A 22912-nucleotide genomic window follows, 5' to 3' on the forward strand; every position below is an offset into this window, starting at 1 on the left:
GGGCTTCCAGGGAAATACAAGAGTTTTAAGAATGTTCTAGTGCTGTGGAAAATGTTTAGAAGTTCTGTCTGGGAAAGTCATAGCAGACATGCCTGCTATCATGAGATTTTTAGCCAAGCCCGAGACACAAAGAATCAAAGGACCAGATTGTGTAGCAGAGGTGAGGAACTGGGGAAGATGCAAAAAAAAAAAAAAAAAAAGTAAAAATGCAGAGGTTTTGACCAAATAAAAGAACACAAGTCTGATATTAAATGTAAAATCAGGGTATGTTGTTGAGGAAAGACCTCTTTCCCTCCGGAAAGAAAAAAGAAAAAAAAAAAAAACAAACCCCAAAACCCAAACCACATCCCAAGTCACCAGTTCTTCTCAGACTATGGCGGTGCAGGAGAGCAGGGAAGTGCAGAGATGAGTGCTGGACGTTGAGGACCTGACAAATGACCTGCTCACCCTAACAATTTACATGATGCTCTGTACTCCCAGCTGAGGGAGAAAAGGCATGAAACCACATTCAATATGCAAAACCTCAAGTGAAAAAAACCATGCACAGCTCCTGAGTGATCCATGGCACCCCAGGCCTCCCCACTGTGTGTGACACTTGCTGGGAGACTGGCCCTGGCAGCCCAGCTGCAGCCTGCCATCGGTGCTCAGCTGGGCTGAGCTGGGCTCTCAGTGCCACCAGCCTGAGAAGGGCAGCTGTGCAAAGGCATGACAGGAACCCAGCAGTGAGGGGCTTGGCCAGAACACAGCTGCAAGCTGTCACTTGCCAAAGAAATCAGACATGCTGCAGCCTCCCCTGCTCCATCTGGGAAGGAAACCAAGTGCATGGCTTACCTCTGTAGAACACATCTGGGGTGCAGCAGGGCAGAGACACTTCAGAGCAGCTGGCACACAAGGGCTTGTGTCTGCCCTGGCCTCAGCATGGTCAGCATCAGCTCCTATCAGTGCAGGTGACATTCACAGGTGCACAAGGAGGAGCTGCTCCCTCAGGGCTCGCAGCCAAGGAAGATGTGGGAGTTCAGGCTCCATGAGCCTGGGGCACAGCAACCCTCACCACAGGCAGTGCAGGAGACACAGTACCCTGCATGCTCATGCATGGCACCCATCCAGCACTCAAACCCAAATGATAATAGTAAAAAAACTCAGTTTATTTATCTCTAAAGGCAGAGCTTTCCTTTAAAAACCAGGTCATTTCACTTGTGAGAGGGTGCGGGGCTGAACTGTAGGGGAAAGGCCTTCATCACGCCCTGCTCCAGGCCAAGAGCTGTTGCTCCCTGAGGGTGTACACTGCCTGCATCAGGCAGGCTCAGAGCACGCAGGGCAGCCCTGCATGGCCTGGCAGTGAGCAGAGCGAGGAGCACGGGTCCCCCGGCCCAAGCTGGGAGCAGCTGCAGCTCGAGGTGGTTCATGCAGGTGGCACAGGACAAGGAGCAGGTGCTGCAGCCTGTGCACTCCATGGCAGCAGTGCCAGCAGCCCCCGTGCCAGGAGGGCGGTGCCGGGGCAGCGGCAGGCACTGGCTGGCCCAGGTGCAGGCACAGGGTGAATCCTGAGTGGCTGGTCCATTGTTGCAGAGATTTGGCTTAGCCCAGGGGAGTCTTGGGGCCAGCAGTCCTGGTGCCAGTGCTGGGGGAGTCTCCAGCCCCTCCCAGCACCGTCCAGCTGTCCGGGGGTGGCCCCAGGCGGTAGCACAGTAGCTGTGCTGTAGGAGAGCTCGATGGGGGCACAAGAGGTGTTAATTCTGAAAAGGGAGAGAAAGGAAGACATGGAGCATAAGGTGTACAGCTGGAAGCTCAGCACAGCCTGCGAGGGGAAGCAGATGTTCCCAGGTGAGCATCAGCCCACACCCCCGCCTTACAGAGGACATGTTGGGGGATGAGCCAGTGCAGCACTGAAGAAACTTACCTGCTGGGCTGTGGAGTCCCCTCCCTAGCTCCTCCATGCTGCTTTGGAAGAGAACACAGCATCCATCATACCCCAAGCATGGCCTCCTGAGAGACACGGCATGCTCATGACCCTGGCACAGCAGGAATGGCACAGCAGCAGCAGGCACTGGGGGTGCAGAAGGCCCTAAGCCCCCTTGCTACCAAGCTCTCCTCCCAGGCCAGCCTGTCCCAAGATTGCAAAGCCGTATCTCCTTCCCATCAGGAGCTCCATGTCCAAAGGGGTGGTGTTTCATTGGGCTACACGTACAGCTCCAGTCTGTGCACACACACTGGCTCAACCCAAGCTCAGACCTGCCAGACCCAGACCCAGCTGGGTGCTCGCTGCCATGGAGAACAGCCATGATGGAACGGGTCTCACAGGCCCACCACCCGCACTTCTGCAGACCTGCAGGTTAATTCTCTGCTGCTGGACTGTTCATCAGCTGCTCCCCCGCCCAGGACACATACCATCAAGCTCAGCCCACACAGAAGTCAGCATGACCAGGCCTCCATCCTGGTCCAACCCCCAGGGAAATCAGTGGGAGAAGAGGGACAACTGAGTCCCGTGTGAGAGACATGTCTGGACAGGCTGGCCTCAGGAAAGACTGGCAGAAAGAGTAAGAAACATCTCTGGGTGCATCCTGGGGGTCAGCATCTGTACCCCAAATCTCTGCTGCGAAAGCTGGACTGCATGGTCTGCTCCTCCACCACTCAACCCTCTGTTCACTTGAGCTCTCAATGGATAGAGCAGAGAAAGACCAGAAAGCTTCCCCCTTGGTTCCATGCAGCTCTCCTCCATGATCCCACCACCATGCCCATGGTCTGAGCAGCTCCCCTTGCATGGGGCACAGAGAAGGAGACAAGACAGGGTTCATCAGAGAGATCCCTGAATACAAGCAGCAGCTCACCACCTACCCAGATAAGGTTTCACTGACATTATCATCTTCCTCCTCTTCCTCCTCCTCCTGGCAAGCAAACAAACAAAAACCCACCATGACATCTCATTGCATGGGCAGGTCTCTGCCAGGAGCAAGGCTGGGCTGCTCTGGCCCCTTCACAAGACAGTCACTGCCCAGGCACAGTACAAAGGTTTCCCACAAGCAGCGAGGGAAAGACTGGAGTGCTGGGCTGCCGGAACCCTCTGGGCTTGGGCACATAGGGACAGACAGGCCATAGCTCATCCCATGTCCCCTCCAGGTGCAAGGCCCCAAACACAAGCTGTGAGCATGGACCATGCTGACAGAGCTGCTGACACAGTGCACCTCTGCCCAGGGACAGTGGTGGGTGGGCACACCTTGCAGCTGGAAGGGCAGGCAGAGACTACCAGAAGCAGGCTGCACACAGGTACAACCCCAAGCACTGCCAGGCTGGACTCACACTGGAAGCATGAGGCCAAGGACCAAGCACCCAGAAGTTCCCAGACAGGGACATAGTGAGACCAGTATGACAATGCTCCAGTTGCTGTGGCCATGCAGGAGGTGCAGTGCAGATGGGCTGGGCTGAACCTTAGCCCAGGCTGGCAGGATGATGATCCAAGGGTCCTCTGCTTCAGAGGCAGCTCTCACCCCAGCCATGAAACCAGATGTGCAGCCCAGGTCCCTGTGTGACCGGGCCAGCAGAACAGGGCTGAGGCTGCAGCAGTGCTGGGCCTGACAGCAGAGCTCCTGGAGCACAGACACCAAGGGACTGTATCTGCTGTGTGAGCCACGCAGCACAGTGCACCTCCTCACATCAGGCTGCCATGTGCGATGGGGGCTGTGGAGGTATCAGCAGGGCTCTGGGAGGGCAGGAGCAGGGAGCTGCAGAGGGGTCACTCTGTCCCTGCCCTAATTCCAGACAGCCCTCGGCATGGGCCTGACTTGCACATACTGTACCCCAACGTGGTGTATGAAGGGGGCACTCCCTGGGGGGGCTGGCTCACGGGGTCTGCCGGCCTCACTGCTCTCCAAGACACATGAAGGGTGAAGGGGCCGATCCTGCCTAGAGCCTGGGACAGGGCAAAAGCAGCAGAGTTAGTGCCTGCACCCTGCAGAAAGTCCAGCTGGGAATGTACAGGCAAGACTGTGGGTGAAGAACAGGGAATCCCTGCTGTGCTGGCAGGAGGGTGCAAACAAGGGTGAGGGGTCACTGCTCAGGCCAGGTACCAGCCCTGAGCTGGGCTAAGCTCAGGCAATGTACAGCAGTTCAGCACAGAGAGCAGCTACACCTCCCACCCCAGCCAAAGATGGGGGAGTGGCAGAGAACACAACCAAAAAGACAACATTCTCCCTGCCTGGTGTGTTTCACCAGCCAGGCAGCAAACCATCTCCCCTCCACACAGCCCAGGACAGGGTCCCACACCAGAGACACTGATTCCAGAGCCACACAGAGAGATACATCTGAGAAATTCCTCCTACCTGCATGTGTTGCTTCCCAGAGATCCAGTGCCATCTGAAAGGCCTGGGCCACAGTCAGAGTGACAGCCTGGGCCTGTGTACATGAAAGAGAGGGAATGCCTGCTTCCACCTGGGCCCTCAATCCAGGATAACCCCACTGCCACAAAATCCAAGACCCCCCAGCATGCCTCGCTGCCTTTCTCTGCAGAACACACAGATGGAAGGCCAGAGCTCAGTTCCGTGTCTGTCTGCCCATGGGGCCAGCCACTCCCAAGAGCAGACCCTCAGGAGCTGGGACAGGAAATCCCTCCTCTGCTCACTGCTGCCACTGCAGCACATGTGCACACCTGCTCCCTGGCTCCAAAACCAGCTGAGGCCTTCTCTTGCTGAAGGAAGTAAAGCAGGCCCTTCCTCCCACCCATACCTCGCAGAGCCAAGAGCAGAAGGTAAGAGCTTACAATCTTCTTCTTGGGTGAGAGGAAGGCATGGCACTCCAGTGCCCCGCTCTCCTGGCTCTGGGCAACGTAAGCAAAGACTTTGTTCTGCAGCTTATCTGTTGTGCAGTAGGAGATCCTGTGGGCAGAGAGGAGCTGTCAGGCCAATCCGGGACCCTGGCATGGCACTTCTGCTGCACTCCCAGCACATCAGCAAGCACTGCTGACAACCTGAGGCTTTCACCTGCCCGAGCTGACCTGGCAGCCCAAACCCCCAGCAAGGGCCAGAGGCTGCCTGATACCTGCAGCAGGTAAAAGATCACTGCATCCACAGGCACTCCGTCCTGTGCCATCTCAGAGTGCCCTGTAGTTTTCTGATGGCCAATCCAGTGTGTGAACTCAAGCACTGGGACAACAGGAGCACAGAAGGGTAGGTGACTGCCTCCAAGGACACAGCTGGAGGCCAGGCAGAGGGATGTCTGACCTGGCACATCAGCTCTGGTGCTGAGACCTACATTTTGCAGCAAAGAGATGTTCTGTCTCTGCTTCCCATCTAGCCACCAGACTGCACACTTACTGCCCCTCACACCCAGCACCCACAGACACCCAATCCAGCCAAGGACAAGTGGCAGCAGGAGAAATCAACCTCAGTTCACACAGCAACTGCCTTTAGCCTGTCTAATAAGCTGCAGCCAGAAGGGTGGTCCCATGGCAGTGGAGGCAGACATGCAGACCTGCCCTAACTGTGGGGCTTTCCAATCACGAGCCTCAAAATCCTGCTGAATGCCAGAAGAGACAGGCAGGGCACAGGGAGATCATGGATGGGCTGATGAACTCAAGACCACCCGGGACCCTGCCTACACTCAGCCTGAGGCAGTGCTGGGAGCACAGCAGAGAGGGCACAGGTCTCAGGGAGCCAAAGAAAGACCTAAGCTTGAAGGTACTGCTGACAGAAAACCCAGGCTTCCCTGGCTGCTCATATTCCCATCAGTCTTCAGCTGGCTGCTGGGGAACATCCAGCCTACACCTGTGAAATGCCTACCTGTAGATGGAGATGTTCTCCACCATCTCCTTAGTGTCTGCATCCTGCAGTGAGATTCCCCTTGGAGACACTGTAAGAATCACCTTCTGAAACTTGCGAGCTCCGACTCGTGCCTGGCAGTGGAAAAACACCAGCAATCTCTGCAAACCTGGCAAGGGTCTTCACCTCACCCCCTCACTGGAAGGAGCCCCGCAGACTCTGTACACTATCACTCACTTGGATACTTGCTGCAAAGGCTCCTGCTGTAGGGATGGGACAGCAGAGTCTGGCAATCAGGCATGCCCTGCACAGAACACTCTTCAAATCTGTTCACTCCACTGCCACATACACAGGAAGGGACAGACCCCACCTCTCCCAGTACTTCACCCTTCTCTCCATGCCGTGGCAGGGCACAGCTCTGCTCCCAGCCAGGTTCAGGCGTGAGAGCAGGTAGCTGGGGCTGTCCTGCAGGAAGACAGCTTCCCCAGAGCACACAGGCAGACACCAGTAGCCTCCTGCATGCCAGCCTCCTCTTGGGAAGGGCACAGTACCTCACTGGAGTTCGGGGCTAGGACACGGACACTTCCCAGTGCAGGGAGTGCAGGGGCTGGACTCTGACCCCACACACCAGGGCCCCAGGACCGGGTCTCACCGTGGACACGATCCTGCGGATGGCAGCAGCAGCCATGTCTTCTCCTTTTGGTTTTTCTACCAGTGTCATGCCCAGATACTTGAGGGTGAAGCACATCCCCTCCAGCAGTGGCTCCTGCATATCAGCCCAGCTCTCAGGAAGCTCTGCAAAGATAAAAGCCCTTAGAAGCCATGTGCCAGCAGCCCCACAGCTAGTCCTGCCAGAGGCACCCATGGCTCCCAGCAGCAGTGTTGCTCCCTGCCCCCAGCAGGACACTCTCCTGCCTCTGTGACACTCTCATAAGAGGAACAGAAGGAGTGGACAGTTCACCCTTGAAGCTTTAGTCCTCTAGCCCTGAAGTCCAGGCTCTGTCAGCACTGACACACAGCTCCTGCATATCTGCACAGGGCTGAGGATGCTGGAGCCCTCATTGCTGTCTGCAAAACCTTGTGTTCTTGGGTCTCATCTATTTCATTACAAACAAAATGTTCCCCGTAATGCATTCATCTCAGCCACCTGAGCTGCTGGCACACCTGAAGTGCAGCAGCATTCACTGCCACATTCAGATCAAAATCCCCAGATTGGCCCAGTGTAAGCAAAGCCAAACCCCTCGGCATCTCATCTGCAGCAGCAGGCTGCCAGGGCAGGGGCAGCTTAGCACTTGTGATCTGAGCTGGGGTGACTGGGAAGCAACTGCACCACAGATGCTTTGTTAAGAAAGAGATGGGAATTGCCAAGAGGCAATGTTCACGCTAAGCTAATACTTTTCAGGGTTATTTTCACCTCTTCCCTGGGATTTGCTCCCTGAGCATTACTGGCACACTTGCAGAAGGGTTCAACTCATAATTGGAATAATCTGAACCCACAGGGAAATCAGTAGACCTTATTTGCACAGCATACTCTTGCACAAGTGACAACTATCAGGTAGGCTGCCTGGTGCCATGCAGCCTACCTGCACCCCGGGCAGTAGAACCCCGTGTCACTCCAAACTCTGAGGACAGTCCATGTATACCAGGGCTGCCAGGGCAAGTGCTGCTGCTCCAGCAAAGCCTTGGACAGCTGACTGAGAACAGTCAACCATGGCCCTCCTGTGCCACAGGGTGACTGCAGGGTCATGGAATCATGGAGCAGTTTGGGTGGGAAAGGACCTTAAAGCTCATCCAGTTTCACTCCCACAGGCACGACACCTTCCACAGACCAGGCTGCTCCAAGTCCGGTCCAACCTAGCCTTGAACACTTCCAGGGATGTGTCCATGGGTCGGTCTCGGTCTCTGTCTCCTGCCAGGCCGCAGACAGCACGGGCTGGCCTGGCACACTCGCAGAGGACCAGGCGCGGCAGCCCGAGGGGCCCAAGGCCCGCGGAGGCCGGGGCGGTCCCCGGTGCAGTCCAGCGTGTTCCAGCGCCTGGCACGGCCGCCCAGGCCCGTCAGCCCTCTGGCGTGGGTGGCCTCGATTCACAAGTGGGGCAGGAGGCGACAGCCTGGGGAGCGGGGCAGGGCGGGCTCGGCGAGAAGCTGCAGCGCTACGCTGCCCAGGCCGGCAGAGCCCCGGCCCCTTCGGCCCAACGCCCTCGCCTCCCCTAAGCCGGCCACCCCCACGGCCGCTCCCGCCCCCCAGTCCTCCAGGCCCCTCAGACTGCCGTGCAGCAGGCAGCGGCCGTATTCCCAGCCCGACGGCGCCGAGCTGCGGGCTCCCCGCCCGGAGCGATGCTCGGCCCCGACCCCGCACCCGTCCGCACTCACTGCGCCGCCGGCGGAGACCCAGACCGTGCCGGGCGAGGCGCGGGCTCCGCAGCACGGCGCGCCCCGCCGCTCGCAGCGCCTCCATAGCGGAGCCGGGATCGAGCCGAGCCGAGCCGATCCCTGCCGGTGTGGGGGGGTCGGTCCCCGCGGGCTCGACGCGCTCGCGTCAGCGCGGCGGAGGCGGTGGGGTTGCCACGGCAGCGGGGGCGGGGCGAGGCGGGCTCTGCAGCGGCGGCGGCGGCGGAGCGGGCCCTGGGAGCACCCCGGCCCCGTGGGACCATCCCGGCCCCGTGGGACCATCCCGGCCCCGGGCCCGGGCCCGGCGGAGGGCGCGATGCAGCTGCGGCACGTGCGGACCCTGCTGGCCCCGCAGGTCGGACCGGGCCGGGCCGGGCTTGGGGGGGATCGGGCCGCGGGGGAGCGGGCCGGGCCAGGCCGGGTCGGGGAGAGCAGCCCTGACCGGTCTGGGGCGCTTAGCGGCGACGTAGAGGCTGTAGTGTGACTGCTGAGCCGTGTGTGCCCGCCGCTGAGCAGCGTGTGCCAGCTGAGCTGTGTGTGCCCGCTGAGCCGTGTGTGCCCGCTGGGGCTCGGTGTGTGCCCGCCGAGCCGTGTGTGCCCGCTGAGCCGTGTGTGCCCGCTGGGGCTCGGTGTGTGCCCGCTGAGCCGTGTGTGCCCGCTGAGCCTTGTGTGCCCGCTGGGGCTCGGTGTGTGCCCGCTGAGCCGTGTGTGCCCGCTGAGCCGTGTGTGCCCGCTGGGGCTCGGTGTGTGCCCGCTGAGCCGTGTGTGCCCGCTGGGGCTCGGTGTGTGCCCGCCGAGCCGTGTGTGCCCGCTGGGGCTCGGTGTGTGCCCGCCGAGCCGTGTGTGCCCGCTGGGGCTCGGTGTGTGCCCGCTGAGCCGTGTGTGCCCGCTGGGGCTCGGTGTGTGCCCGCCGAGCCGTGTGTGCCCGCTGGGGCTCGGTGTGTGCCCGCTGAGCCGTGTGTGCCCGCTGGGGCTCGGTGTGTGCCCGCCGAGCCGTGTGTGCCCGCTGGGGCTCGGTGTGTGCCCGCTGGGGCTCGGTGTGTGCCCGCTGAGCCGTGTGTGCCCGCTGGGGCTCGGTGTGTGCCCGCTGAGCCGTGTGTGCCCGCTGGGGCTCGGTGTGTGCCCGCTGAGCCGTGTGTGCCCGCTGGGGCTCGGTGTGTGCCCGCCGAGCCGTGTGTGCCCGCTGGGGCTCGGTGTGTGCCCGCTGAGCCGTGTGTGCCCGCTGGGGCTCGGTGTGTGCCCGCAGGACAGGACGGCGCGGGTGACCTGCATGGCCTGGTCCGCCAGCAGTGCCCGCTTCGCCGTGTGCACCGCGGAGCGCGTGGTGCTGCTCTACGACGAGCAGGGCGAGCGGCGCGACAAGTTCTCCACCAAGCCGGCAGACGCCAAGGTGAGCGGAGCCGGGCCAGCCGGGCTGGGGAATGGGCACGGGCCGGGCAGCGCTGGGGCAGCTGGCCTTCTCACGGTCACACCGACCGTCTCCGCAGTACGGCAGGAAGAGCTACGTGGTCAAAGGCATGGCCTTCTCCCCGGACTCCACTAAACTGGCCATCGGGCAGACAGACAACGTTGTCTACGTGTACAGGATCGGCGAGGAGTGGTGAGTGTGCGGTGGGGTCCAGCATGCTCCATTCCGCCCTGCCATGGGCTCCCTTAGCCTGATCTTCGCCCTGGCACACACTGCAGTGCCCATCACCTGACCCGCAGGGAGCCACACAGGTGCCCGTGGGGAGCAGCAGGTGAGGTTTCCTCGGCAGGGCCCTTATGGAGCCCGGGCTGTGCATGCAGCTAGCTGGAGCCTGTGTTGCCATCATCTGTCACAGCTTTGCAGCGATGGCACGCACCCGCCCCACTGCAGCCTCATTTGCTGGCAGGATTTGTGCTAACAGCGCTCAGAAAGGCAGTCCACTCGGAGATTGGAAGCTCAGACGCTGGGGATCTTTTTGGGTTTTTGCCTAAAGTTGTGATAGACTAGCAGCATAGGACTTCAATGGACTGTGGTTGGCACTATCAAACCAGACTGCGTATAAACAGTAGGCTGATCAGAATGTGTAGGGTTGCTGATAGTAATTTTTGTTTATATTTTCCTGCAGGGGTGACAAGAAGGTGATATGCAACAAGTTCATCCAAACGGTGAGACCCAGACTTGTGTTTGGCTTCATTTTCTGTGGCATATATAGGAAAAGACAATGAGAGGTCTCTCTGCTCATACTCACAAGTGTACTTGGCCAAACTGTACTTGACCTTTAAGGATCCTAAGAGAAGCTCTAAATTCTGAGACATGTATTGCTCATCATGCTTCAGAGGTGTCCTAATGCCTGAGTGTAACAGAGTAAACTGTTGAACGATCAATGCAATCAGATACAAAACTTTGGGGACTACTTTAGGCATCAGTGGACAGACTATTTTAAGGGAGTTGAAAGGGAAAAATATGTGACAGTCAGAGCCCAATTATTTTTCACAGGTTTGCAGCTCTAAACTCCAAGATGCTTTATTAAACAAAATGTAAAGTGTACAGAATTCAGACTGTGCAGTTTCCACATGCTCAATTGCCTCAGGTTTGTGATTTCTGTCAGGTTTGCTCTTTGGCCACCTCTGTGTTCTGCTGCTCTGGCTCGGCCTGCCTGTGTCAGAGAGCAGTCTGCCCAGTAGGTGTTTGCCAAGGCTTGCCCTGAGATCTGTTTGAAAAATGCAAAGGTGTTATGAATTCCTTGCACAGAAAGCCATCAGAATGAGAAAATACAGTGCACTGACTACTTCTACCTTCAGAGGCAAAAGTCCAGCAGCTGCCCCAGGCTTTCCAGGCAAGTGCCATCCCCCCATGGTCTCTGTGTCACCAAGAAAGTTCTCTGCAGGGTAGGAAGAATCATCCTTCATGGCCAAATCCCCAGAAGACATAGAGCTGCTCCTGATGGAGTTGCTGGAGTCTCTGTGCCAGGCTTTCTCAAGCTGTCTCTCAGGTGAAGGGTAGCCTCAGCCTCTGGATTGAAAGCTTTCATCCCAGAGCTGGGTCATGGCCTGCCACTGTGGCTGCTCTGATGCTGCAGGGAGCCCAGGGAATTCTGTGTCTCTGAGACAGGAAAGCTGCTGGTCAGCCTCTCTTTTGTCTGCAGTTGAGCTGCTGCACTGAGTGGTCATGAGAACAGAGTGTCATGAGGAAAAGAGAGCAACAGGGGCTTGGTGTCCATTTGTCACTTTCCTGAACAGGCTGGCTATCCCAGGTGTGGGCAGCTTTAGCCTCCCTGGAGAGCTCTTTCCTTGTGTACTGCTTGCTGCCTGCCCCTCCAGCTGCCAGCCCGGTGGGGGCCTGCTTGCCTCTCACAAGCTCAGATGCTGTGCATGGCACGTGTACAGGATTTTGTATTTTTAATGTAGAAATTCAGTAATTTTTTTCTCTCATTTCTCATTTCCCCATGCCTTTTCTACCATTTGTAACACATTAAATCCTTTATTTTTTTTCTGATGCTGTATGTCTGGGTTTTACCACTGTGCCTGGCTTTTTCCTGTAACTAAATACTGTTATTTACAATTTTTTTAAAATGCTCAGTCAATATGAGTTATCATTTATTAAGCCCTTTCCCTCTCCTGCCACTGGGCCCTCACACACACAGTGATCCCAGTGTGTGATCACACTGGCAAGCCAAGCCTCCTGCTGAGGGCCAGGAGGACAAACAATGAGCACATCACCACTGTGTGAGGCTTGTTCCCAAGCTTTTGTTGTGTTAGAGTAGAAAATAAGTCTGGCAGATAATGAGGGAAACAGGGCTAATGGAAATGGGTCTTGGTCATTGGTTGGACATTTAAATTATGAACAGTTTGGTTACCTTGAGACATTTTGTTGTTTGATTGTAGCTGTGTTTGCAGATATGAATGATCAGAGCAGGGATGGAAGATGAGGTAAATAAATGAGGAATGAATAAATGCTGATATGTATCTTAAGCAGTCCCAGATGCTTAAAATGGGACAGAGATCCAATGAGGCTGATGCTGATGGCACACTGCCAAACACCGGCCTTCTTACTGACTGAAGTTCTGCAGAGTAGATGTGAAGGGCTTTCATAAACTTTCTTGGTCTTCTCTTACAGTTGGGTTTTGTGGTCAGCTTTATTCATTCTGACTCCACCTCAGATTTTGAGAATACCTTTGGTTTGGATTTAATGAGCCTGTTTTTACATGACCTATTTGTTAGCATCTAATAACCATCTTACTCGTCAATGAAAAAATAAACACTATTTCTTATTTATCAAGTAAAGATCCAATGGACAAATATTCTCATAGCTATTTCAGAAGTTGTCACAGTGAAATTATTTTTATATTTTACACTTGTTGCAAAAAACCTTTTAAAACAGCCATGATTTTATACATTCACCAATAGCTTATGGCAAGCCAAGCACTGCTCAGTTAGTAATACTCTCAAAAGAGCTCCAAACTGAGCACATCCCTGTAACTTTTTTGCCCTCCCATAGTCCTCCTGTGCTCAATTACTTTGCCCCAGCTCACTTTTATCTAGTTTAAGCTTCTGCATGAAGTAAGGTTTGTCCAGTACCTTCAGCTACTGTAAGGCCTGTCCAAATGCCCCATCTCTCCTGCTTGAATAGTGTCTGTTCATGAACTATTTTAGGGTGGCAGTGGGGCAGGAAGCTGGGTAGGGTGGAGCTCTTACCACTCTCTTTACCTCCTCCTTTGCAGAGTGCTGTGACCTGCTTATTGTGGCCGGCAGAGAATATCATTGTCTTTGGTCTTGCTGAAGGAAAGGTAGAGAAACTTGTTAATTGTGTGGCTTTCTTTCCCTTGTGGGGTCTGCCACGGTCTGCCAATGGCTGGGCTAAGGGGTAGGAGCCATCACTGGGTGCCACAGTAACAGCAACAGAGGGATTACACCGTGGACTTGAATTTTCTGGTTCACAGTCCCTGGAGGTTCTACTGGATCTTTTGGATCTTCCTCCAAACTTTTCTAGAAATGTGGAAATGTGACTCCATCTTTTCCATTTCTATAACATACTGGTAGGCAATGAGCTTCCTGTGATTTCTTTCCCTGATAGTGAACAGGGAAACCTCTGGGAATGTTACTTACACTGGGAGAGATCCACATTCTACCAGCGAAAGCAACACCGATCATTTTCTCTTTGTCAGGTTCGTTTAGCAAATACAAAGAGCAACAAGTCTTCCACCATCTATGGGACAGATTCCTACGTGGTCTCACTAACTTCCAAGTGAGTATGGCATTGCTTTGGGCTGCCCTGCTGTGGCTCGGTCTCACACCTGCTGCTGGCTTGGCATAACAGGGACCAGCATGGGAGGTTACCAGTGTTTTTTTGCTGTCACTTTCTTGTCAAGATAATAACATACTGTGCTCTCCAGAAGGAATTCCTTCTTAAAATCTGGTACCTGGCTGTGCCACATCGGCAGTCTGGTTGTTCTTCAAACACAGTTGAGGATGAAAGTCTCCATGAGCTTACTTATATACTCTGATGGTTTTGAATCTGTGACTTTACAAGGATTACATTTGTCAGCTTCATCTAACTAATAGCTAACGTTAATCATGTTTAAGGGCTAAAAAAAGTAACATCATTCTGCCAGATAAAACCTTTGACAATTAGAAAAATAACCATAAAGTGCAATTTAAAATTATTTTAGTTAATAAGATTTCATTTCAACTACTTTAGTATTCTTTACCTAAACACTGAAATGTGTCATGGTCCTAGGAGTGGAATTTTCACTAAGTGCTGTCATTCGGGGGACAGGTACATGATTGCTGGATTGCTACAGTGTCCATAGAATTTGCATTGTGTTCTTGAATCTTCTAATCTTCAATAAAAAGTCTTTCTCTGGGTACATGGTTTTTGGCCTGTTTCTTTTTCTTTGCTCTCTTCTCCCTGCTTGTGTCCAGAAGCACAAGACACCAGTGCTATAAAAAATGGACTTAGGCCTGGAGTTTTGTCCAGGTGTTTTTTGCCCACATCGTGTTTCTTTTAGGGATTCCCAGTATCATAATATCCAGCCTCGCTTCTGGAACAGTTCCAGCGCAAGAGCTGTTTGATGTACCTTGCTGCAAGCACTTGTGAGCAGTCATTATTTATTGAAGGTCACTTAGCTTCTTGGTTTTAGTAATACAGAAAGTTTTTTATTGTGATTTTACATGGTGAAGACACTTAACTGGTCACTCTCCTTTCCACTCTGGGTTCTTTTGTCTGCTTTCTTTTTACAGACACTGGCACAGGTACTCGATGATTGTCTTGTCTTTGGGGAAGGTTCATTTGATGAGGAACATCAGCCATGACCCTGGGAATTGCTGCTCTGGGCGGGGATATGAGTATGAAGATGCAAGTCTTCCTGTAACATTGCATCATCCTGTCTGTGTTTTTCTGCAGTGTGTCGGGGAAAGGAATCCTGTCTGGCCATGCAGATGGAACCATAGTGCGCTTCTTCTTTGATGATGAGGGTTCAGGTGAATCACAGGTACCAAAGATCTTTCTTGGTGAGCAAAATTCCTATTTGCACAGCCTCCTTCCCAGCTCCAGAGCTCTGGAAAGGGATCAGGCTGTGGAGAGAGTGGAAGTCTGGAGAGGAACTACAGGCTGTGCTTGCTAGCAAAGGTTTTGGGAAGCACTGATGGAGGCAGAACAGTGATTAGATGCTTTGGAATACACCGAGGGTGGTGGTAAGGGAGGAATTCATGTTTTTGTGTATGAGGCATAAGGGTGTTCAGGTGTCTGGAAAGATCTGATGTTCAAGTGTCCAGGAGAATGATGCTTGAAGATGTGGGTTTCCATGGAATGGCTACTATTGTCCCCACACTAAGTAGGGTGTAATTACCACAGTTAACGTTGGATCTCAGGCTCACGTTTTGTCCTTGGACACCCAGCATTTCTCCTGAGACTCCCGCTCCTCTGTGCCAGGAGTCTCTCTGTGCTTCAGGCTGTGGTGAAGGGGATGCTGTTCTCAGATCTTTTGTCTCCAGCTGAAGCAGTTTGAGCATGGCTGCTCTCTGCCATGCTGTCATGAAGATCCATCTGTACTCTACTGTGTTTGGAGTTCAGTCTCAGTCTAGTTAATGGTATCAGCCTTCTTACTGGCATTAGAATTCTTCTCGCAGTTAATGAAGGTAATAGTTGATAAATCTCTCAGTTCTGGTTTGTCTTCCTCCAGACTAGGCAGGCAGACAAAGCTGCCCCCTTGAACTGGGCTTTACAGAAGGTCCCATACTGGTCCCCACTGGGATAGCTGAGCACAGAGGCCAGCTAGGAGCTGGGGCCATTCACGTGTTCAGGGTGTTCTTGTCTGTTGTAGGGTAAGTTGGTGGTGCATTCCTGTCCTCCTTACGCCCTTGCCTGGGCTTCCAGCAGCATTGTGGCTGCAGGCTGTGACAAGAAGATTGTCGCTTACGGGAAGGAAGGCAGCGTGATTCAAACCTTTGACTACAGCCGGGACTCGTCAGAGAAGGAATTCACCACAGCAGCCACCAGTCCCAGTGGCCAGTCCATTGTCGTTGGCAGCTATGACAGGTACCACGTACCTGATGGAGAATTCTCCTCTTTGTAGTCCTTCCTTTGTCAGCCATACACAGTTTTTAACATCTCTCTTATCTCCTCTCTCTCACAGGTTACGGGTTCTGAACTGGAGCCCGCGCCGCAGTGCCTGGGAGGAAGGCAAACCCAAAGAAATAGCTCACCTGTACACCATCACAGCTCTGGCGTGGAAGAGGGATGGCTCACGGATCTGTGCGGTTTGTGTCATCAGTCAGGAGGCCTGAGCCCTCAAGTCTCCCACCAGCAGGATGTTTGTGCATGGGAACAAAGTGGTGTGCTCGGGGGAAGGCTCTGAATGTGGTCATCCTGCTGTGGCCACACCTCACCCAGGGGTGCAGGGCAGATGCCGAGGCCAGGACCTTGTGCTAGGGAACTGCTGCAGTTCCCTGGTTCAGGTGTGCGAGTGTGGAGCTGCAAAAGCTGCTGGCTGCTGGTGTGATGGCTCACTGGTTGCAGCAGCCCTTCTCTTTTCTCAGAAGCATGATGAGGTCAGCGTAGCTTCTCCAGAGCAGTCTCAGGAGCATTCTTTCCCCTGGGCACCCATGAGAAGCAGCATACAACTGACCTGCTAATTACATTCTGTGTTTGCGTGCTGTGTTTTCAGTTCAGCCTTCTCTTTCTTCTACCTTTAGCCATCAAGCCTTAATCTGCCTTTTTCTAAAGTCGGATAATTCTTTAAATCTCTTTAAATTGATCTTTCTGCATATTTTCTGTAGTAAGTTGACTTACACTTACTAGTTAGTTAGTTACTAACACTTCAAACACTTAAATTATTTATGAAGTATGTTATTTATGAATTTCTTTATTAGTTTTTTTAATGGTTTTGTGTTAAACAATCAAGAATCCTTGAAATATTTTCAGACCAAGAATTATTGAACATGTGAACAACTATTTTCAGAGAAGGGGAAGGGGCTAAGGATAGGAGATCAGTGGAAAGAATGGGGATGTTATAAAGAAAGAAATAAAGGTGAAAGGATTCTTCTGGAAGGGAGGAGAGAATAGGAGGCTGGGAGACAGAGAAGTGGGAAACTGAGAAAAAATAATGGGAAAGATGAGGATAAAGGTGGTTTTCAACCTCACCTCCTCCCGTCCCAAATTCATGCCAGCATTTGGTAATCTTCATTTTTCTGAGAATGGCTCAGTCTTTCTGTTGTCTAGAGAAAGTCAAAATAGGGCTGGTGCTCCTGCATGTGGGTGCTTGAACCTTGTTTTCCAGAACAGCTGGGACTGATGTATTTGTGTCTGACCTCTGATCCTCTTCATCCTCTTCCCCTTCTAAGTAGAGTCTGGAATCTTTCTCCTTAACTAGAGTTCACTGACCACATGATGTGTTTTTGTCCCCAGGGTACACTGTGTGGAGGAGTTGAACAGTTTGACTGCTGCCTTCGCAAAACCATTTACAAAAATAAATTTGAAATTACATACGTGGGACCAAGCCAGGTAAGAGAGTATTTAATGAGGTATGAAATTCCTGATGAAAATGGGATTTTTGCCAGAACTAGACATGTTTGGAGTTCTGCACTTGTGGTTTGTTCATACCAACTTGTTGAGAAAGGCATAGGGGATATGCCTTGGACAGGGATGCGGTTGGGTGGGAATTGGACAGCATAAGAGACCATGGAGTTAATTTCCTACCTTGTGAATTTTTGTGAGGTACCTCCATGTCAAGTGCAGACTTCTAAAGTGATTTCATTTCAGCCAAATTGACCTTGTTCAGAATGTGGCAGTAAGGGTGGACTGGCAGCCTGGGCACCCCTGTGCAGTCAGGGGAGAGAGTACAGGACTCTTCAAAGGGGGCTTATCCTTGGGGGCCTGAGTGGGTCTCCAGTTAGGCTAGTAACTTGTAAATGGCAAAAGTGAGAAACACACATGTCTACTACAGCTGTCATCCCATACAAAAGGAATGGTAAAGTTTTTAAAAAAAGCAGAGGGAAATTATGTGAGGGGATATCTACATATCCTAGTATCATCTGTTGCCTCATCTTCCACGGGGGGATTCCACAGGGGCAAGAAGTCTGTGCTGTTCCTCTGTGCATGGCCTCATATTGCTTTTCCTCACTTTCACCAGGTCATTGTGAAGAACCTCTCCACAGGAACCCGAGTTGTGTTGAAATCCCAGTATGGTTATGAGATTGATGAGGTGAAGATCTTAGGGAAGGACAGGTACCTGGTGGCCCATACCTCAGACACATTACTGCTGGGTGATGTCAGCTCCAACAAGCTCAGTGAGGTACTGGAAAATCGGTGGCATGTCTGGAGTGTCAAATACTTAACTTCATAACTCAGAGGATATGATTTTTGCATGGGAACAATCCCTCTTTTCAAAGAATCATAGAACAATTCAGGTTGGAAGGGGCCGTGGGAGGTCTCTTATCAAACTTACTGCCCAAAAGGAGGTCAGTATTAAATTCAGATGATGTTGCTCAGGTCCCACAATTTCTTTAGTCTTCTGTTCTAATGCTCTACTATACTCATGGAGGAAAGCATTTTCCTAAGTATTCTTGGTATTTTGACTGTTGTTTTATGATCATTTTTCATCCTTTCACTCTGCATCTGCTAAAAAAAGGCTGACATCCCTGTATTAGAGGTTTCCTAAGCCTTCCCTTCTCCAGGCTGAAGAAGCCAAATTCCTTCAGCCTCTCTTCACAGTGTAAATGCTTCACTCCCAACCATCCTGATGGCAGTGTGCTGAACTTGCTCCAGTTTATCAGTCTTTCTTGTACTTGGGGGCCCAAATCTTGATGTTTTACAAATATACATTCCAGAGGTGAATGTACAAATCTTAGTGGGATTAAAAGAAACAAAATAAAAAATCATCAGAAATCAATTCATGGCTGCATCCCACAGCTTATGGCAGTGCCATTTCTGGTACCAGACAATTCACATAATTTTGTCCTTCCCCTGAGCCTCACGGTGCACTGAATGCTGAGCACATGTGCTGAGCCTGGAGAATGTGGGCAATAGGCTAATGCCTAATAAAAGCATTAAACAGGCTTCAAGGACATATTTGCTTTATTCACAAAATTGTCACATACCTTTAATCAGACTGATGGTGAGCTAATTAATCTCTCTTGGTGCAGGAGCTCTGACTGGAGGTTTGTGCTGGAGAATGCTGATACTTGGTAATATAACTGAGAATTTGGCCAGAATGAAGCTCCCAGCTTTCTCTACATCTTACTGCACTGAGTTTTTCTTTAGATTGCACAGCTATACTCACTTCTCAGAAAGAGCAAGGCTGTGAGATGCCCATTTGCTCTCTTGCTGTTTCACTGGAGTTTCTTTGAAGCAGTAAGTTGGAGTTTGCACTCCATGAGGGAAGAGGACTGCTGTAGCCTTGGCTTTCAGTTTTCTGCTTCTCTGGTCACTTGTCTGTTGCCACAGCAGCTATTGTATTATCCAGTGCTCTACGCAAACTTCCAACCAGTTGTTCACCTACTGTGCTGATCAGCCATTGCTAGAGTGACCCTAAAAAGAAAGGGTTTCAGCTACATGTGGTGAGGAGATTCTGCTCCCACAAGTGGTAGCAGTAATTCTGTGGCTATGATTAACAGAGGCAAAGGAGCTGTTTGGGTGCTTTTTGTAATAAAGCTGGTCTGGGGAATGTGGAGAAGGGCCTGTGAAGGGTAGGATAGAGGAAGTACCTTGGTCCCATAAAGGGCTTTGTTCAGAAGGCAGTAATGTATTATACAAAGAGAGCTGGAGTCTGAAGCTGAGTCGAAAGAAGGTAGAGGAACATGTGTAATTTGCAAGCTGGGAATGACTGAAAAATGGTGTTGGCAGCTAAAAGGATGGAATATGATCCATTGTGCCGTGTAAGTCTTGCTGTCTGTTGTGGGAGCCAAAAGCCGGACAGAGGATCCCATCATCTGCAGACTGGTGCTGGTGGAGCTGTCAGCCTGTCAGCCTCACCCCGTGCCATTGCTTTGTAGGTGGCATGGCAAGGATCTGGGGGGAATGAGAAGTTCTTCTTCGACAATGAGAATGTAAGTAGGATGGGACAGAATGCTCCCCATGAATGGTGTGTAAAACTGTGTGTGCACCAGCAAGAAAAGTGTCACCTGCATTTCTGGAAAACCCTGTTTCTCAGCAGTTTCCTGGATTTAGCCTCTTCATGCAGATCCCAATCTGCTTCTTCCCTGTACTTGCCTTTTCCACATGCCAGGTACAGAACAAACTCAGTGTGTGGACTGACAAGTTATATAAGTCATAACCCTGAAGGAGAGAGAAGCAATAAAAGATCAGTTGTCAGAGAGGGTGTTAAAGATACAGAATACAGTTGTCATGGGGAGAGCTTGACTCCTGCAGGACTGATAGGCCCACAATTAAAATCCCCAGCCATGAGGAAAAGCTGTCAGTCACAACAAGAAGACAAGAACAGCTCCTTAGTCATCCAAGAGTATTTAAATTTAGATTTGTGTGCAGCAGAGTTCTTTCCTGTACCCCTCACTGGTAGGTGTGAGTGTTTCTGTTGCTTTACTCTAAAAGTGTATTCCCCTCTCACCATCAGGTCTGCATGATTTTTAATGCTGGAGAGCTGACACTAGTGGAATATGGAAGCAATGACATTCTGGGGTCTGTCCGCACAGAGTTTGTGAACCCTCATCTGGTCAGGTAATGGTTACATCTGCCTGTGTAACCAGCACAGGCAGTTAGTAAAGTGAGATCAGATACATAACACTGGAGGTGTCCCACACTGTAGCATGCAGCCCTCAGACACCCACTTCTCACAGGGATCAGTTTAGTTGCCAGGTTAGTGGCTGTCAGGTTTTAGAAGCACAAGAGCCTCTTCCTCTATCTTGGTGCAGCCTGCCATGGCTGTTGCTGAGCCTCCTGTGCATGTTCTCAGGCAACTCTGCATCCAGCTGGTCCTGGTACAGCATCATTAGGGACTCAGTTGCCAGCAGGGCCTCCTCTGTCCCTCTAAAATTCTATACCTCATGTTCTGATTCAGAAGGAGGAATGAACTTGGGCTGCTCAGAGCAATGTAACTAATGTGTTATTGGGGACCTCTGAACCAGAGGGGCAGCTTTGGGGGGAAGCCATGGACCAGAAAGCTTTGCTCTCACTTGAGGCAGCTTTAGTTACTAGGCAGGTGTCGCAGGTCAGAGAACTGCCAGAGGGTCCATGTGCTCAGGGAAACTGCAGGGAAGTCAGGGAGGGACTCTGTGATTCAAATTTGAATTTTGGGAGTAGTGAAGGTTAATAGTTATTCCCTTCAAATCATAGTGTCCGTATCAATGAGAGACAGCAGCGAGGCGTGGATGAGAGCAAGAGGCTGGCTTACCTGATAGACATCAAGACTATAGCAATAGGTGAGTGTAACCCTCCTTCCCCTTCCCTGTATTTTGCCAGCCTTCCTTATTCCTTTTCATTTTTTGTGCCAGGCAGCACATCCCTGAAGGTCCTCTGTGCATTGGCTCTACCAAGCAGCAGATTCTTGAAGTTCCCCTTTGCATTCCCTCTGCCTAGCAGCAGTCCCCTGGAAACCAGGCTGTCCTACTTTGGACAGGATTCTACCTGTCATGAACACAGCCATGGGTGTCTGTGACTGTGTCCTGGACCCAGACTCTCTGTTGCCTGCACTGCCCATGAGCTGTGCATGCTTACAGACAGTGGGAGAGAGCTGCTGCTGCTGAGAAGGCTTCAAAATGTTACTGCTTTTTGGTGTCCATGTCCCAGTGTCTTTGCTGAGGGTCTTGCCCTAAATAGGTCCCAGGCATCTGATTCCCCTGGCACAGCTGCGGGTGTTGAGCGCTTTGAGGTACATCAGGTACTTACACTGTTTCCTTTCTTTCCTTCCCAAGTGGACCTTGTTGGTGGCTACAACGCTGGCACAATCAGTCATGACAGCAAGATCGATTGGCTGGAGCTCAATGAAACAGGCCACAAACTGCTCTTCAGGGACAAAAAGATGAGGGTGAGACAGGCACCTCAGGCCATGTGGCAGGATGGCGTGTGTGGGGAAAGGTAGAGACAGATATGCCTGAATGGAGGGAGGGAGGGAGGTGAGAAGCACATCTGAAATACTCCTGATTTTTTGCTTACTGCTCCTTTGGGGAAGATTGACCATGTCCAGATTGCATGAGCTGGCAGTGTTGCATTCTTGAGGTCATAGCTAATGCTGAACTTAGTTACTGGACATCTTGCTTCATGTCATCACGCCTGACAATGAAAATCATAGGTTCTTCTGCAGTACATATGTCTGTGGTATTCAAAAATCATGTCAGTCAGGTGAAGCCCCAGTGACTGGAAAAAGGAGAACATTGTACCCATCTTTAAAAAGAGTAGGAAGGAGGACCCTGGGAACTGCTGAGCTGGTGGGCTCACCTCTGGGGCTTGGCAGATCATGGAACAGATCCCCCTAGAAGCAGTGCTAAGGCATATGGGGAATGGGAAGGTGATTCAGGACAACCAGGGGAGGTCATTCAGGAAGCCAGCATGGCTTCACCAGCAGCAAGTCCTGCCTGACCAACCCAATGGCCTTCTCTGATGGAGAGATTCCATCAGTGAGCAAGGGAAGGCCTATGGATGTCTTTTATCTAGATGTCTGTAAAGCCTTTCACACAGTCCCCCACAACATCCTTCTCTCTGAACGAGAGAGATGGATTTGATGGTGGAGTGACTGCTAGATTAGGAATTGGGTGAACATTCACATTCTGAGGGAAGTGGCCACAGCTCAGAGTCCTGGTGGACATCAGTGACAAGCAGTGCCCCTCAGGGGTCTTTATTGGGACAGTACTATTTTATATCTTCATTAATGATACAGATGAAGGGATTGAGTACACCCTCAGCAAGCCTGCAGATGACAGCAAGCTGAGGGTGGAATGACACACCTGAAGGACAGAGCCATCCAGAGGAACCTGGACAAGCTCATGTGCCCATGGGAATCTCTTGAGATAGAACAAGACCAGGCATAAGTTGTGTCCTGAACCAATCCCACAGTGAGGGCAGCAGGGGAGGGTGGGCTCTGTTCCTCTGCCCTGTTTAGGTGAGATCCTCATCTGCTGCTTCCAGATGTAGGGTCCCAGCAGGGGATGGACTTGGAGCTGCTGGTGCAAGTCCAGAGAAGGCCACAGAGGCCCAGAACACCTCTTCTATGAGGAAAGGCTGAAAGAATTGGGATTGTTCATCCTGGAGAAGAGAAGGCTTCAGGGAGACCTTAGAGCCCTTCCCAGTGCCTAAAGGGCCTCCAAAAGAGCTGGAGAGGGGCTTTGGACAAGAGCCTGGAGTGAGAGGATAAGGG

At 52.1% G+C, this 22912-nt stretch overlaps 2 protein-coding genes across 10 annotated transcripts in view; one reads left to right on the forward strand and one right to left on the reverse strand.

Moving 5' to 3' along the window:
* Positions 1 to 1119: 1119 nt before the first annotated feature.
* Positions 1120 to 8333, reverse strand: LOC137470056 (low density lipoprotein receptor adapter protein 1-like). 9 transcript variants are annotated; one of them, XM_068183048.1, is made up of 9 exons: positions 8124 to 8333; positions 6403 to 6545; positions 5772 to 5884; positions 4754 to 4868; positions 4317 to 4389; positions 3786 to 3907; positions 2836 to 2882; positions 1901 to 1986; positions 1120 to 1736 (listed from the first exon to the last, which is right to left on the reverse strand). In XM_068183048.1, the coding sequence occupies exons 1-9, from the start codon at positions 8206 to 8208 to the stop codon at positions 1579 to 1581; spliced, it is 942 nt and encodes a 313-aa protein (XP_068039149.1). In that variant the 5' UTR covers positions 8209 to 8333; the 3' UTR covers positions 1120 to 1578. The 9 variants fall into 9 exon arrangements, with proteins under 9 accessions (XP_068039149.1, XP_068039150.1, XP_068039155.1 ...); XM_068183049.1 differs by having other exon boundaries at positions 2836 to 2879; positions 8124 to 8332; XM_068183054.1 differs by lacking the exon at positions 8124 to 8333 and adding an exon at positions 6712 to 7566.
* Positions 8334 to 8364: 31 nt separating this feature from the next.
* The window catches only part of IFT172 (intraflagellar transport 172), a 39462-nt gene continuing 24914 nt past the window's right edge, over positions 8365 to 22912 (forward strand). Inside the window, exons 1-15 of the mRNA XM_068183039.1 lie at positions 8365 to 8496; positions 9388 to 9531; positions 9629 to 9741; positions 10235 to 10274; positions 12830 to 12895; positions 13274 to 13353; positions 14512 to 14599; positions 15431 to 15645; positions 15743 to 15866; positions 17014 to 17109; positions 17738 to 17899; positions 19599 to 19652; positions 20177 to 20280; positions 20896 to 20981; positions 21474 to 21586. Of these exons, the coding sequence (XP_068039140.1) occupies positions 8458 to 8496; positions 9388 to 9531; positions 9629 to 9741; positions 10235 to 10274; positions 12830 to 12895; positions 13274 to 13353; positions 14512 to 14599; positions 15431 to 15645; positions 15743 to 15866; positions 17014 to 17109; positions 17738 to 17899; positions 19599 to 19652; positions 20177 to 20280; positions 20896 to 20981; positions 21474 to 21586 (1524 nt within the window). The 5' untranslated portion in view covers positions 8365 to 8457. The remainder of the gene's footprint in view (positions 8497 to 9387; positions 9532 to 9628; positions 9742 to 10234; positions 10275 to 12829; positions 12896 to 13273; positions 13354 to 14511; positions 14600 to 15430; positions 15646 to 15742; positions 15867 to 17013; positions 17110 to 17737; positions 17900 to 19598; positions 19653 to 20176; positions 20281 to 20895; positions 20982 to 21473; positions 21587 to 22912) is intronic.

The sequence above is a fragment of the Anomalospiza imberbis genome, chromosome 3 (assembly GCF_031753505.1).
Source record: "Anomalospiza imberbis isolate Cuckoo-Finch-1a 21T00152 chromosome 3, ASM3175350v1, whole genome shotgun sequence".
Taxonomy (NCBI): Eukaryota; Metazoa; Chordata; class Aves; order Passeriformes; family Viduidae; genus Anomalospiza; species Anomalospiza imberbis.

Coding starts and splice junctions, on each gene's coding strand:
- LOC137470056 (XM_068183048.1), bottom strand. CDS start 8,208: ATGGAGGCGCTGCGAGCGGCGGGGCGCGCCGTGCTGCGGAGCCCGCGC. Junction 4,869..5,771: donor GAGAACATCTCCATCTACAG/GTAGGCATTTCA, acceptor CTCTGCCCACAG/GATCTCCTACTGCACAACAG. Junction 3,908..4,316: donor CTGGGAAGCAACACATGCAG/GTAGGAGGAATT, acceptor GCCCTGTCCCAG/GCTCTAGGCAGGATCGGCCC.